The sequence below is a fragment of the Seriola lalandi genome, unplaced genomic scaffold, assembly GCF_002814215.2.
Source record: "Seriola lalandi dorsalis isolate HSWRI2012SDOR001 ecotype SW California unplaced genomic scaffold, Sedor1 jcf7180002054517, whole genome shotgun sequence".
Taxonomy (NCBI): Eukaryota; Metazoa; Chordata; class Actinopteri; order Carangiformes; family Carangidae; genus Seriola; species Seriola lalandi.
Genome location: NW_019525070.1, coordinates 1,431,067 through 1,443,362, shown reverse-complemented (window position 1 = coordinate 1,443,362; position 12,296 = coordinate 1,431,067). Strand labels below are relative to the sequence as shown.

Below are 12,296 nucleotides of genomic sequence, written 5' to 3'. Positions count from 1 at the left end.
TGTGTGTGTGTGTGTGTGTGTGTGTGTGTGTGTGTGTGTGTGTGTGTGTGTGTGTGTATTCCTGCATCCAGGGTATCTTGGAGCGTTTGAATGCTGGGGAGGTGGTTGTAGGAGATGGAGGTTACGTGCTGCAGCTAGAGCGACGTGGCTATGTGAAGGCAGGACACTGGACCCCTGAGGCTGCTGTTGAGCACCCTGAAGCTGGTACTTTTGACATACTCAGTTATTTATTAACATATCAGCAGGTAAACATATCAGGTTTGCTTTTCTTTTTATCTGTCTTTATTTGCCTGTGCTTTCTCAATAAGTCGAGCCTTGTCTCTTCCTCGCTCTGTCAGTTCGGCAGCTACACAGGGAGTTTCTGAGAGCAGGAGCAAATGTGCTTCAGACGTTCACTTTCTACTGCAGTGAGGATAAGCTGGAGATCAGTGGCAATGTCACCAACGTAACTGTACGTAAAAAAATAAATAAATTACAAAATCTTTAAACATCATTATTTTGCTCACATTAGACGACTCCAGTCTGTTCTCTTCTGACTCAGGGAGCTCAGATCAATGAGGCAGCCTGTGACCTGGCCAGGGAGGTAGCCAATGAGGGTGATGCACTAGTCGCTGGGTGCGTGTCTAAGACTCCCTGTTATGTGAAGAGTCGCAGTGAGGCCGAGGTCAAGGCCATCTTTAAGAAACAAATGGATGACTTCCTTAAAAAGGACATTGATTTCTTTATAGTAGAGGTACGAGCAGATCTTAATTCTACTGCTTCTTGTCCCGAGTGAAGTTTTAATGATCCCATGCACATTTCTCCCGCAGTTTGTCGATCATGTAGAAGAGGCAGTGTGGGCAGTGGAGGTGATGAAGAGCAGCGGCAAACCAGTGGGTGCAACACTGTGCATCTCCCCTCAAGGAGACATGCAGGGAGTCCCACCTGGAGAGTGCGCTGTCAGGCTGGTCAGAGCCGGTACACCGACCTTCTGTGTTGTGTTACTTCTGGTCAGCGAGTCTCACGTTGTGTTTTAGCTGTACAATCTGAATGTGTTTCATGTGCATGCATTTGTGCGCAGGAGCTGACATTGTTGGAGTGAACTGCCACCTCGACCCTCTGACGTGCGTTCGTACAGTGAAGCTGATGAAAGAGGGATTAGAGAAAGCTGGTCTCAGAGCCCATCTCATGATCCAGCCACTGGGCTTTCACACACCTGAGTGCAACTTCGGTGGATACACCAGCCTCCCTGAGTACCCCTTCGGTTAGCATTTCTATATTTGTTTTGCATAGAATAAAGAAAATATTGTTTTATATTCAATTACTTCATCATCATTATTATTACAGTACATTCATGTAATCTACTGTATGTTTTTGCACGAAAAAGGAAACTAAAAATATGGTTTAAAGAGATCCCAATATTAAATATTTACATAAAACTAAGTTGACCAAACAGGGTCTGGAATTAAATGGTCCTGCAATAAAACAACCTTGCTGTGTGTGACTGTTAGTTTGCAATTTGCATTTGTTATTGTATTTTTGTATATTTAATTTAAGTATGGAAGCAGTATTTGGGTGTAGAGCTACCTTAAACTCCCCGTATACAGTTTGATGAGAGCATCGTCGCAACAAAATGCCCTCACTTGAATATGTCATTCTCCTCTCAGCACTGGAGACCAGAGTAATCACCCGCTGGGACGTTCATAAATACGTCAGAGAGGCCTACAATGCAGGAATCCGGTACATCGGTGGCTGCTGTGGATTCGAGCCCTACCATATTAGAGCTATAGCAGAAGAGCTGTCTGCAGAGAGAGGATCACTCCCTCCAGCTTCAGAGAAGCACGGACTCTGGGGAGCTGGGTTGGAGATGCACACTAAACCCTGGGTCAGAGCCAGGTAAGACTGAGCAGGAACGCGGCTTCTGCATGTGCACATTAGTCAGCTCTTTTTAAATTTCGCTGCAGCATCTGCATTAAACGTGGACAAAAGACTGAAACATTGGCTCATATTGTACATAATGTATGGTGGCGTAGTGACAGTTATCATAGTAAAGGATGTAAAAAGTATCGGTGTGTGTTTCTGCTCTGCACAGGTGTTGGATTATCACCAACTAAACTCAAAATTTGTCCTAGGGCTCATCGGGACTACTGGGAAAACCTCTTGCCTGCTACTGGACGTCCCAAATGCCCCTCCATGGCCACACCAGCCGACGACTACGAGAAGCAGCTCAAGTCCAACATACCATCATAATTGTTTGTATCTACAATTCAGTAGATACTTAATGTCGTAGTTTTTATATTTTTACTAACAGGTTATCCACCTTTTTTGATATTTAGAATTACAAACAAATTAGGTATTTCATCAAACATTTTGTCCTTTCCCAAAGCTCAACATTCCCTCTCAGTGTCCTTACTTTATTATTTGGCGTTGTGTTGAGGTGGCTCAGAAACTGTACACCATATGCTCACTGTAACTTGGGTGTAATCGTGTAACTGCCTCTCTTTCTTTTTTCTGTTCCGTAACTATGCACACTATTCATAAACCTACTAACATAGAGTGTACATAGAAATGCCGCTGGTCTTATCACTAGTTAATGCAATACTGTTTCTCATTGTATGAGGGTATTTTGATGTTAATGTGTTAGCCAAATGTCGTACATAAATGCACCTCAGAAAAACAAAGATCTTTACCTTTATCAGTGTGTTACTTATTACCCTGAGTCAGGGTAAAAGTCAGGTTAAGTTCAGAGAAAGGTAATAAAACTTAATATATGAGGTAATCCATTCTTTCTTCTTCTGTGGTCATCTGCACATTTTGCATTATTGTCTTTTTTGTGACTATTTTGTTGCTGTCAGTTGATGTCAAGATTGAAAACCTGGGTCAAAAACCTCAGGTCCCACCGAGATTTGAACTCGGATCGCTGGATTCAGAGTCCAGAGTGCTAACCATTACACCATGGAACCATATGTGAACCTGTGCCCCCGGCTGGTAATCGTCAGAATTGGACTGGGGACCGGAATTTGCCCTGTATATTTCACAAAGTTTAGTTGAATTAAAAGTTTGATGCAAGGCTTTTTACTATTTAGAAGTATGAGCACCACCATTTCATGCCAAACTTTTCATTACTAAATGTTAAACTGCAACAGGAAACAGAAAAAGATCACTGATTTTCTTTTTCATAGATATGGCTTCCTGTCTTTGCTGACAGCTCATAATTTAAGTTGATTAAAATAAGACATAAGGCACAGTCGTACTGACCTTTTGTGCCTCACAATAAACAACGCTGAACGCAAAAATATTTAAATAAATACATGTCGAAATTTAAAATGGATCAATCAATTTGACTTATCGGACTTCATCGGGTTTGGCCTAATTTATGTCCCTCTATAAATATTCATTTATTAAATTAATTCCTTAATATCGACTAACTGTGTAATGTATGTGTATATACATGACATACTATATGTATGCAGTACTTCTAGTCGAGCTTTCATATGCTGTTCGTGCTTACCTGCTGTGAATAGGGTTAGGGATAAATGATATTAAATGGGTCCGTTTGATATGATAAATCTCTTTCAAAACCGTGAGGTTCCACCGAGATTTGAACTCGGATCGCTGGATTCAAAGTCCAGAGTGCTAACCATTACACCATGGAACCATGTATTACAACATAGTCTAATTTTCAAAGTACTTGGTATAAGGCCTATGTCTTTAATTCTTTTTATTCAAGATTCTTGACTTCAAAACTAAGTATAAAAGGATTTCCAGTACACATAATCTCCTAACTTTTCCCTGTTTCACAATGTTTTTTCCCACTGCAGTTGTCGCTGTGAGTCCAGCCATGTGGGTTTTAAAAGTACTATTAACACTACTTAGTTTGTCAAAGATGAAGATCAAGGAATCTTACTTTACACTTCTTACATTTTTGTTGGCTCCAATTCAAAGAGTGAATGTACTTCAGGGTTTGGGTTTGGCTGTGGTAGTTGCTGTTGTTGCCTCTTGGTTCCTCACAATTACTGCAGCCTATCACTGTCCCAAAACCCTTCTCTCTGCTACACATTATTCTTAGCCAGATAATCATAAATTAGTATTTCATAAGCTCTTGATTGAGAAAATTTAAATGAATTGCCATAGGTCATGGTCAGGGCCCATCACAGCAGAGGTAAACTCTGTTAGAACCCATTATGCAGACTGGCTTTTTCTGTCTCGAGGCTGTGACCATTAAAGGGGAACGCTTTCCATTCCTGTCCTCTGAAACAGTCCAGCCAATGTGTGTAAACAATGACAAGTCAGCAGCTCTCTCCCACACTTCAACCACACTTCAACTTGATGCATCTTTCTGTGGCTACTTCGCAGTTTATATGACACATTTTGTACAGCATTTTTCTAACGTTTATTTCAGGATTACTTGAATGGCTTTCGGAAATAATTGTTTGTGGACTATATCTTATCAATAATGCCTTAATTTTGTAAATGTAACTGTTGAAATATTTTACTGGTAATTATTTATCTGTTCACTCATTTATACATTTGAGAGAAGAGCTACATTGTTTTGTTTGTTTGTTTGTTGTTGTTTTTTTGCAAGCATACTGTCCATGATGCTGCAGCTACAGACTCTGCAAAACACCCCACAATGCTCAAGCCAAAACGTCAGCACGTCCTTACGTGCCCTGCTAAAATTGAGATTCTAATGTTGCCTTCACGTGCTCTCAGGAAAGAGCTACTTCAATCTGCTCTCCGCCCTGTCTAGCAAGAATACAGCTTGATTGCAGCTTACTTTCATTAACACACCCTAATAACAACACTACGCCATGTCACATATTAAACGGATTATGGCAGCAGAAAAATAAGGGCAAATGACCGGTGATAGTCAAAAGGAGAGTTATCCTCAGAGATATATGAGAATTTTATGTTATGATAAATGATCCACAGAGTTGTTCTCGACTTTGGTTCATTCGTATCTTGTGTCATCAAACGGCGATTTATGGGAATTCCGATATTTCTCACTGCACGTGAAAGCAGCACCATTATTTTGCGTATGAGGTCTTGTTGGGCAAACGATGAAGAAAACATGGTAACGTTACGAGTTTGGAGACGATGTTAACCTTCCTGAGGACTGGACAAAGCCCGTTGTCACGCTTCTCCGTGGCCTCGGGTTGTTGAGTCTAAACGATGTGCGCCGCTGCTTCAGGATCCCGTCGTTACTTTGTGATGAGAAGGGAGGACCGGAGCCGAGAGATCGAGCATAACGGGGCACAGCTGACAGGCGGATCGAGCGTCGGACCTGGTAAACACACTGTCGCATGTTGTGTGTCAGAGTCGGAGACAAGCTAATGACGAGGATAGCACTGTCAGGAGGGCTGGGATAGGCAAGTCAGACACCCGAGTTGAAAGCAGGTGGGCCAGAGATGGGAAACGACACCGCACTGCTCCAAATTCATCCGCTTGAGCGAAGGAGGATAGACCTTCAGCCAAAATATCCCCGCAGAGAGGACGGTGTTTGGTAAACACTGTAATAACGCACACTGTTTTTACCACGCTGCATCCGACTTTCAGACAGTGCAGGCGCAGGGTTTGTTGTTATTTCTGTTTCATCACTTTGCAGAGATGTCCTTCACAATGGAGGATAATTTGGAGTCGGGGTGGGTGGCTGTTCGTCCAAATGCGTTTGAGGAGAAGGAAAAGCATAAATTCGTCTTTATCGTCGCCTGGAATGAAGTGGAAGGTAAATTTGCCATAACGTGTCATAACAGGACGGTGCAGAGGAGAAGCTTTGGTAGGGACCCTCTGGCGGAGGGGACTAGCCAGGATGGGGACAAAACAAAATGGCCCGAAAGTCCGGTCAGGGATAAAGTATCTAGGAGTCCTGGCAAAGGAGCCAGGGAGGCTGGGATGAAAGGCAGCAGCAGCAGAAGCAGCCCTAAAACCAAGTCCGTGATAACAACCAGACCAAGTCCTGTCAAAATTCAAACTGCGATTAAATCTGCAGCACCTCCCGTCAGTCCTGACACCGAGGTGTTGAAATCACTAAGAGAGGACCAACTGTCCCCCGCAGTGGACAGCTTGGACCTGGAGGAGCTGGACAGTCTGAGCAGGGAGGATTGCAGCTGGGCCGGGCTCTTTTCCTTCCAGGACCTGCGGGCAATCCACCAGCAGCTGTGCTCGGTTAACTCGGACCTGGAGCCTTGCCTGCCGGTCTTTCCGGAGGAACCAGCCGGGATGTGGACGGTGCTGTTCGGGCCGGCGGAGGTATCCGAGCCCGAGATGGATGAGCTGTGCTATAGTTTACAGGTGTACCTGGGCCATGCGCTCGATACGTGTGGGTGGAAGATCCTCTCGCAGGTTCTGTTCACGGAAAACGACGACCCAGACGAGTACTACGAGAGCCTGAGCGAGCTGAGGCAGTCCGGGTACGAGGAGGCGCTCAACCGTGCAACAAAACATCTGCAAGAGGTGAGAGTTTCTGTGATCCTCCCACAGCATCTCCATGATTATATCCGCTTCCTGTTGACAAAGTCTGTGCATAGTCCCTCTCTGCAACTCGCATTCACACAGTCGCACATCTGGACAACTAGGAGCATCCCAGTACAAACGCTGTCTTTCTACTGTACTGTGCACACCAGCTGGGTTACTGCTGAAACTCTGTTGTGACAAAATGGTAGTCGGGAAGTGTGATGCACTAACCATTAATCTGAGGTAGATGGGTATTTAATAGATATAATTAAATTGATTGCATACAAAACAAGTACAAAACAAGTACAAAACAATGTAGTATACAGACACAAAATGACTGTGACACTGTGATGATGATCTTCATAAGTCACACAAACACTATAGAAGTATATTTTAAGCATCACTTTGATTATGTATTTCCTTATGTGACAAAGTTTAATAATCCAGACCATCCAGTCCATGCATGTCACATTATCAATGAAAAACTGAGAGGCTGTCCGGTCTTTAACTTCTTTGCGTTGGTATATGAGAGGTAAAATAAGCATGTGGACTTTTAAGCCAACTAAGAGAAGCTGACTTGGTTTGCATCATCAAGAACTGAGGTCTGTGAGAACAAAGAGGTCACCACAAGTTTCAGTATCAAACAAGGTATACTTCAATCTAGTCTCTATAAGCACAGGCAAGACAACAATAAATGGATATGTCCTTAAACACCCACACACAGTGATCATCTAACTGACAGGGACACTGACAAGTGTTTGCATTATTTCTTTCACTCCTATGAAAGAAATAATCCGAAAATCAGTGCAGGGACCAGTCCCACTGTCCAGCTATTAACAGAGGAAGAATTTCAACTGTATACTGTAAGTCGCTGTCTGCTGCTTAGACAACTGAGAGTCAGTTGCTCCCACACACACACACACAAACACGCATATGCACACACACACACACACACACACACACACACACACACACACACATTCACATTCACACAAACACAGTTCAAGTGCTTCTTTCCTTTTGGAATTAACCCTTCAATGTAATGTGCAAAGTCATCATCCGTGAGCGCTGGTTACTACCAGGACTTGTTGGACAATGTTATATATCAGATTTCTCTCTCTTTTGTGCATATTATACTGTAGATAATTCTGTCTTTCTGTTGATGGGTTTGTGGCACATCTCAAGAAAGAACTGTTTGATGAATACAGATAAATTTGTTATATTTTCCTCTGAAAACTACATAAAACAGGTGAACACTCAAATTCTACACATCCTTTTGTTTTAGTCTGCACTGGAGGAGAGTGAAAAAGCATTAGTCTTGAAAAAAAAACAAGAATTAAGAATTTAGAAAACTCATTACTGTGTCAAATAACATACAATAATATAGAACCCACCTGGTTTGTTCAGACGGGGATTATCATGCAGAACATTTATGGTTTTAAGGGGGAAAAAAAACTGTGTCACTGATTTTTTCACGTTCTTAATACGACAAATGTGCGGTAGTAAATATGAGTTCTGCATGCATTTTATGAAAAGTTATGAAAGATGTCTTTGACATTTCTGTAAAACACTTCTGTATGTATGTAATATAATCAAACGCTTCCATCAATGTTTAAATGATAAGTTCTGCTACATATCTTTGAGTTGACACAGTGAGGACATGATCCAGACACCATACACGCTGCAGGCCTGCTCTTCTTACACACCAGCAGCAGCAGCTAGTGGTTGATTAACTACTTCAATATAAACAGACACTATATTGATACTCACTGACTCTCACATTGTCTCACCTATCAATGGCGCTAGAGTAATGAATCCTTGACTCGTGGAGCCAGACAGTGCAAGAAGTCCTTTGAGAGAGCAGGGGAGAGAGAGCAATAATGGAAGTGGAGTTTTCCATTATTAGCATCACAGCATTACTCCTGGCAATTATAGTGGCTGGTAGATTGAGTACTACCTGTGTTTATGGAATAAATATCTTTCTTATACATGTAGTATTGTACTTTCTGTCAAGCTTAAGGACAGCAAGGTCACAGTATAACAAGTGGGGTATCTGCCTCTGGGTTTACTCTCATTGCAAAAGTAAGAGTTAAAAGACTACATCCATTTACACTGATGTGTTTACATGGTTTTCTGGCCAAGGCGTTTCCTCTCAGCTCTGCTTTTGGCAGAGAAAAGAGGCCGTGAGCAGAATAGACGAATCACCCACATGTCATTTCACATAGTCAGTCCCACACCCACTCCCATTCGTGTAGTTTAGAAACACACTCACATTCACTGAGAATAAAAAGATAAAGACAGAAAACCAGCCACAGGAAGTGTTGCCTTACTATCCTTCCTGAGCAAAGAAAAAAAAGAAAAAAAAGAACAAACACTTTGCTTGAAGGTGTCTGAAGGAGAAGCTACTGATCGTATTCAGCTCTTTATCACAGCCCGAGCTCTTCTGTCTGCAGTGACAGTGCTATGTAATTCATTTAAACACCGTTGCAGTTTGTTGTGTCGTAGGATCTCACACACACACACACACACACACACACACACACACACACACACACACACACACACACACATCGATCCTCCTGCTGCATTTGAGGGCTGAGTTAATGGCTATTTCTGTGCTTGCTGGTAGCCTACAGGATTGTTCAGTCTGTGTGTGTATTGATCATATTCCCAGCAGCAGAAAGGACTCTGCTCATTGAATACACTCAGATACACTCCTATTATTTACTGTTACACAAAGCATCCCTTGTAGTCTGACAGCGAGGTGCAAGTTTCCAGTTAGTGGTGAGTGACATTAAAAGATGTATTTAAGTTTGATCTTCTGGCTTTTGTTGACTCAGGTTATCTGTGACAGCTGTAACACTCTTATACAGACAGATGGAAACATGTTACATTACATCTGCAGGCTACGAACAGTATGTTTGCCCTCTGCTTAACAAGGTCTTAAAGAGATTTTAAAAGTGGCTATCAAATGTTTTGATATTCTGAAAGCTGTTTGTATGTTGACTATAATAAGTAATAACTAACTCCTTGTGTGTGTTTATGTGCTGCAGCTGCTGGAGAAGCACAAGAGCATGGACAGTATGGTGGAGCTGTTGGAGCTGTATGAGGAAGAAGACCAAGCCTACGGAGGTCTGCTGGATGCCTCGACACAGCTCTACCAGTATCTGCTGCAGCCTTTCAGAGACATGAGGGAACTAGCAATGCTACGCAGACAGCAGATCAAGGTAACAATCCGCAGCTGTTAAAGTGCACTGTACACGAATGAACACACATTAACAGAGACTGCTCTACATGTGACACATTTTCGGGGGGATTTATCCCATAACAACGGCATTCATAAGTCTTGAACAGAGTGTGGGCCAAAATCCTGTAGTGACCCAGTATTTGCCCAAGACCTCTTTGGCATCTCACCAAGCCTCTTCAACTTTCTGATGCTCCACTGATAAGTACACAGTATACACACAAACACAGATGACCAGTTGACTTCAGAAGTGAAGAAATGGTGAGTGGTATTGGTGAAATCCAACTAGGAGAAAATGGCAAAGACAAAAATGACAAAAATAGTTTTTTGTGTTGTTTCTGGTAGTTTGGCCCTGTTGTAGTCGACCATGTGAATCATGTGGGACTCAAGTGGTTATTCAGATGCTCTGCTTAACTGGCATCCGTGGGAACCTTTGCTATTGTGCAGATGGAGCTAGATTCCTTGATGCATTTTTGTATCTCTCTACAGGCACCGGTCAAATGGGTGCTCACAGGAAAATCACATGCCCCTAAAAATTGTGTATATTTATCCACAGGTTTTTTTTAGCTTTTTTAGCTTTTTATGCAAAATGTATTCTCCTCTAGGATTTTATAGGATGCTCATGGTTAGTAAAGCAGTGGGAGGGGGTGAGATGTATCTAATTGCAAAGAGCAGACGGAGGCTGGTGAATGGATAAATGGTGGAAAGGCTTTGTTCAATCGTTGCAGTGCTGATGGCACATTTATATTTAGCTCCCTGACTCACAAACACAGCACATCAGTAATAAAAAAAAAAAAAGCTTCAGTATCACATTACCACATAACATCCGTCAACAAAGAACACCTATAGCCTAGCTTTTTCTAGCCTTGGATATGAACATCTTCCTGTTAGTTTTATCCTGTTCCGCAGTATCTGAAACACTTCTGGGATGTGGCAGGCGAGGGGGGGGGGGATTGAGTGACATGCTGTGAGCAAGACTGGAGCCCCATGGATCTCCAATTTCCTGAAGTCTCACAGAGACATGAATAAGTCATGCTGTGTTTAGTCCTATAGGTTTACTGCAGATACAGGTTGATGCTGACGCACTGGGATCAGCAGGCATGCAGCAGAAATGGAAAGATGGACAGTGAAATTAAAGAGCTCTTCAGTTAAGGTGTGACTGAATAAATGTTCTCAACTCTACTTCCTCTGGGGAGGTGTGAACCTCCAGCGTCAGCTAAAGAAAGTAATGTAAGCAGGGTGTAATCTAAGCTGAGTAAGATTTTTGTACAAAAAATTTCACACGTTGGCGTATTTTAGTGGCTTGCTATGAATTATGGAAATAAGGGCCAATGAGGCCGATCAAATCAAGGCATTTCCGTCACTTCCGTCACTTCTTATAATCACTATAATCAGATTTATAAAAGCAAAAAAAAATTGATTTTAATATATGACAAAATTATCTTGAATTTCATGTAAGTAATCGAGAAAAAAATATTGTTAGGCTGAGATAACTGATAGGACGTAGTGATAAGATATGTACAGTTTTGTATTACTGCCTATTTCTGAACTCATTTACTGAATAGATGTTACACTATGTCCTTTATTTTCACTTGTCCTGTGGACTGAGTAGTAATTAGATAGCATAGTCCTGACTCACTTTTCAGTTCAGAGAGCTGCAGAAAGGAAACCTGCATTCTGTACATGTCACTCTTTTTTTGTACAAACCAGGAAACTATTACCAGCTTTAACCCACTTCATTTGTAAATGGTCAAAGTTGATTAGTATTTCACTCCCCAGTTGTTTTTGTCAGAGCGGACAACCTTCCTTCCTGTCTCTCTGCTGCTGCACTCTTGGGTTCATATTCTCTGAGCAGCCATGCCAGAAAGGAGGGCTGCAAAATATGCAGGTCCCACCGAGATTTGAACTCGGATCGCTGGATTCAGAGTCCAGAGTGCTAACCATTACACCATGGAACCTCCTGCTTGTGTGGGGAGGTGGGGAGGACTGGCTGGTAAACCTGTTCTTTTGGGTTTATTTAAAGCCTACAGCATCTGTAGCTCTTCTATTTCCTTTCCTTGAATAAACATCTTCAGCTGCACATTGGAAATTGATTCAAATTGATCATTTTAGACACTGCCATATGTGTGAACGTGTTAAGAGCCTCTCAGTAAACATTTTTACATTTAGGCAGTTTGTCCTCCTCAATATGCAGACAAGAATAACAAGGAGGAGCAGATAGTATAGTTGCACTCTCCATGTAATATTTATACACAATGCATGTTGATTTCTCATTTTGTCCATCAGTTAACAAAAAGATATGATTTGACGATTTGTGGGTTTCATGGTTTGACTGACAGGAAACTAGAGGCAGCCCTAGTGAGAGAGTGTGTGGCCTTAATTTGAGGAGTGTCAGTGTATAGTATGTCAAAATATTTTAGCTGTAGTGGAACTGTTTTTGCAAGTTATGACAAGTTAGTTTCTGAAATTGTGCTGAGATTTGAATTTAGATCGCTGGTGTCAAAGTCCAGAGTTGTAACCATTACACCACAGATCCTAATAACTTAATAGTTAAGTTAATTGTTCTGTCCATTGCACTGTGTGTTTATGCTGCGTAATGTGTTTGTTGTAGGTGTCAAAT

The 12,296-nt window shown here is 42.0% G+C and overlaps 2 protein-coding genes and 3 non-coding genes across 5 annotated transcripts in view; 2 read left to right on the top strand and 3 right to left on the bottom strand.

Moving 5' to 3' along the window:
* Positions 1 to 2,762, top strand: part of LOC111660294 (betaine--homocysteine S-methyltransferase 1-like) — a 3,383-nt gene extending 621 nt beyond the window's left edge. The window contains exons 2-8 of the mRNA XM_023413503.2: positions 72 to 204; positions 339 to 451; positions 542 to 733; positions 810 to 957; positions 1,061 to 1,243; positions 1,647 to 1,875; positions 2,112 to 2,762. Coding sequence (XP_023269271.1) covers positions 72 to 204; positions 339 to 451; positions 542 to 733; positions 810 to 957; positions 1,061 to 1,243; positions 1,647 to 1,875; positions 2,112 to 2,229 — 1,116 coding nt within the window. The 3' untranslated portion in view covers positions 2,230 to 2,762. The remainder of the gene's footprint in view (positions 1 to 71; positions 205 to 338; positions 452 to 541; positions 734 to 809; positions 958 to 1,060; positions 1,244 to 1,646; positions 1,876 to 2,111) is intronic.
* A 108-nt stretch (positions 2,763 to 2,870) lies between these two features.
* Positions 2,871 to 2,942, bottom strand: trnaq-cug (transfer RNA glutamine (anticodon CUG)). Its single transcript has one exon. It is a non-coding gene; the product is annotated as a tRNA-Gln (tRNA).
* A 623-nt stretch (positions 2,943 to 3,565) lies between these two features.
* On the bottom strand, positions 3,566 to 3,637 carry trnaq-uug (transfer RNA glutamine (anticodon UUG)). Its single transcript has one exon. It is a non-coding gene; the product is annotated as a tRNA-Gln (tRNA).
* Positions 3,638 to 4,816: 1,179 nt separating this feature from the next.
* Positions 4,817 to 12,296, top strand: part of LOC111660275 (junction-mediating and -regulatory protein-like) — a 16,365-nt gene continuing 8,885 nt past the window's right edge. Inside the window, exons 1-2 of the mRNA XM_087175867.1 lie at positions 4,817 to 6,432; positions 9,486 to 9,659. Of these exons, the coding sequence (XP_087031993.1) occupies positions 5,587 to 6,432; positions 9,486 to 9,659 (1,020 nt within the window). The 5' untranslated portion in view covers positions 4,817 to 5,586. The remainder of the gene's footprint in view (positions 6,433 to 9,485; positions 9,660 to 12,296) is intronic.
* On the bottom strand, positions 11,563 to 11,634 carry trnaq-cug (transfer RNA glutamine (anticodon CUG)). The gene has a single exon. It is a non-coding gene; the product is annotated as a tRNA-Gln (tRNA).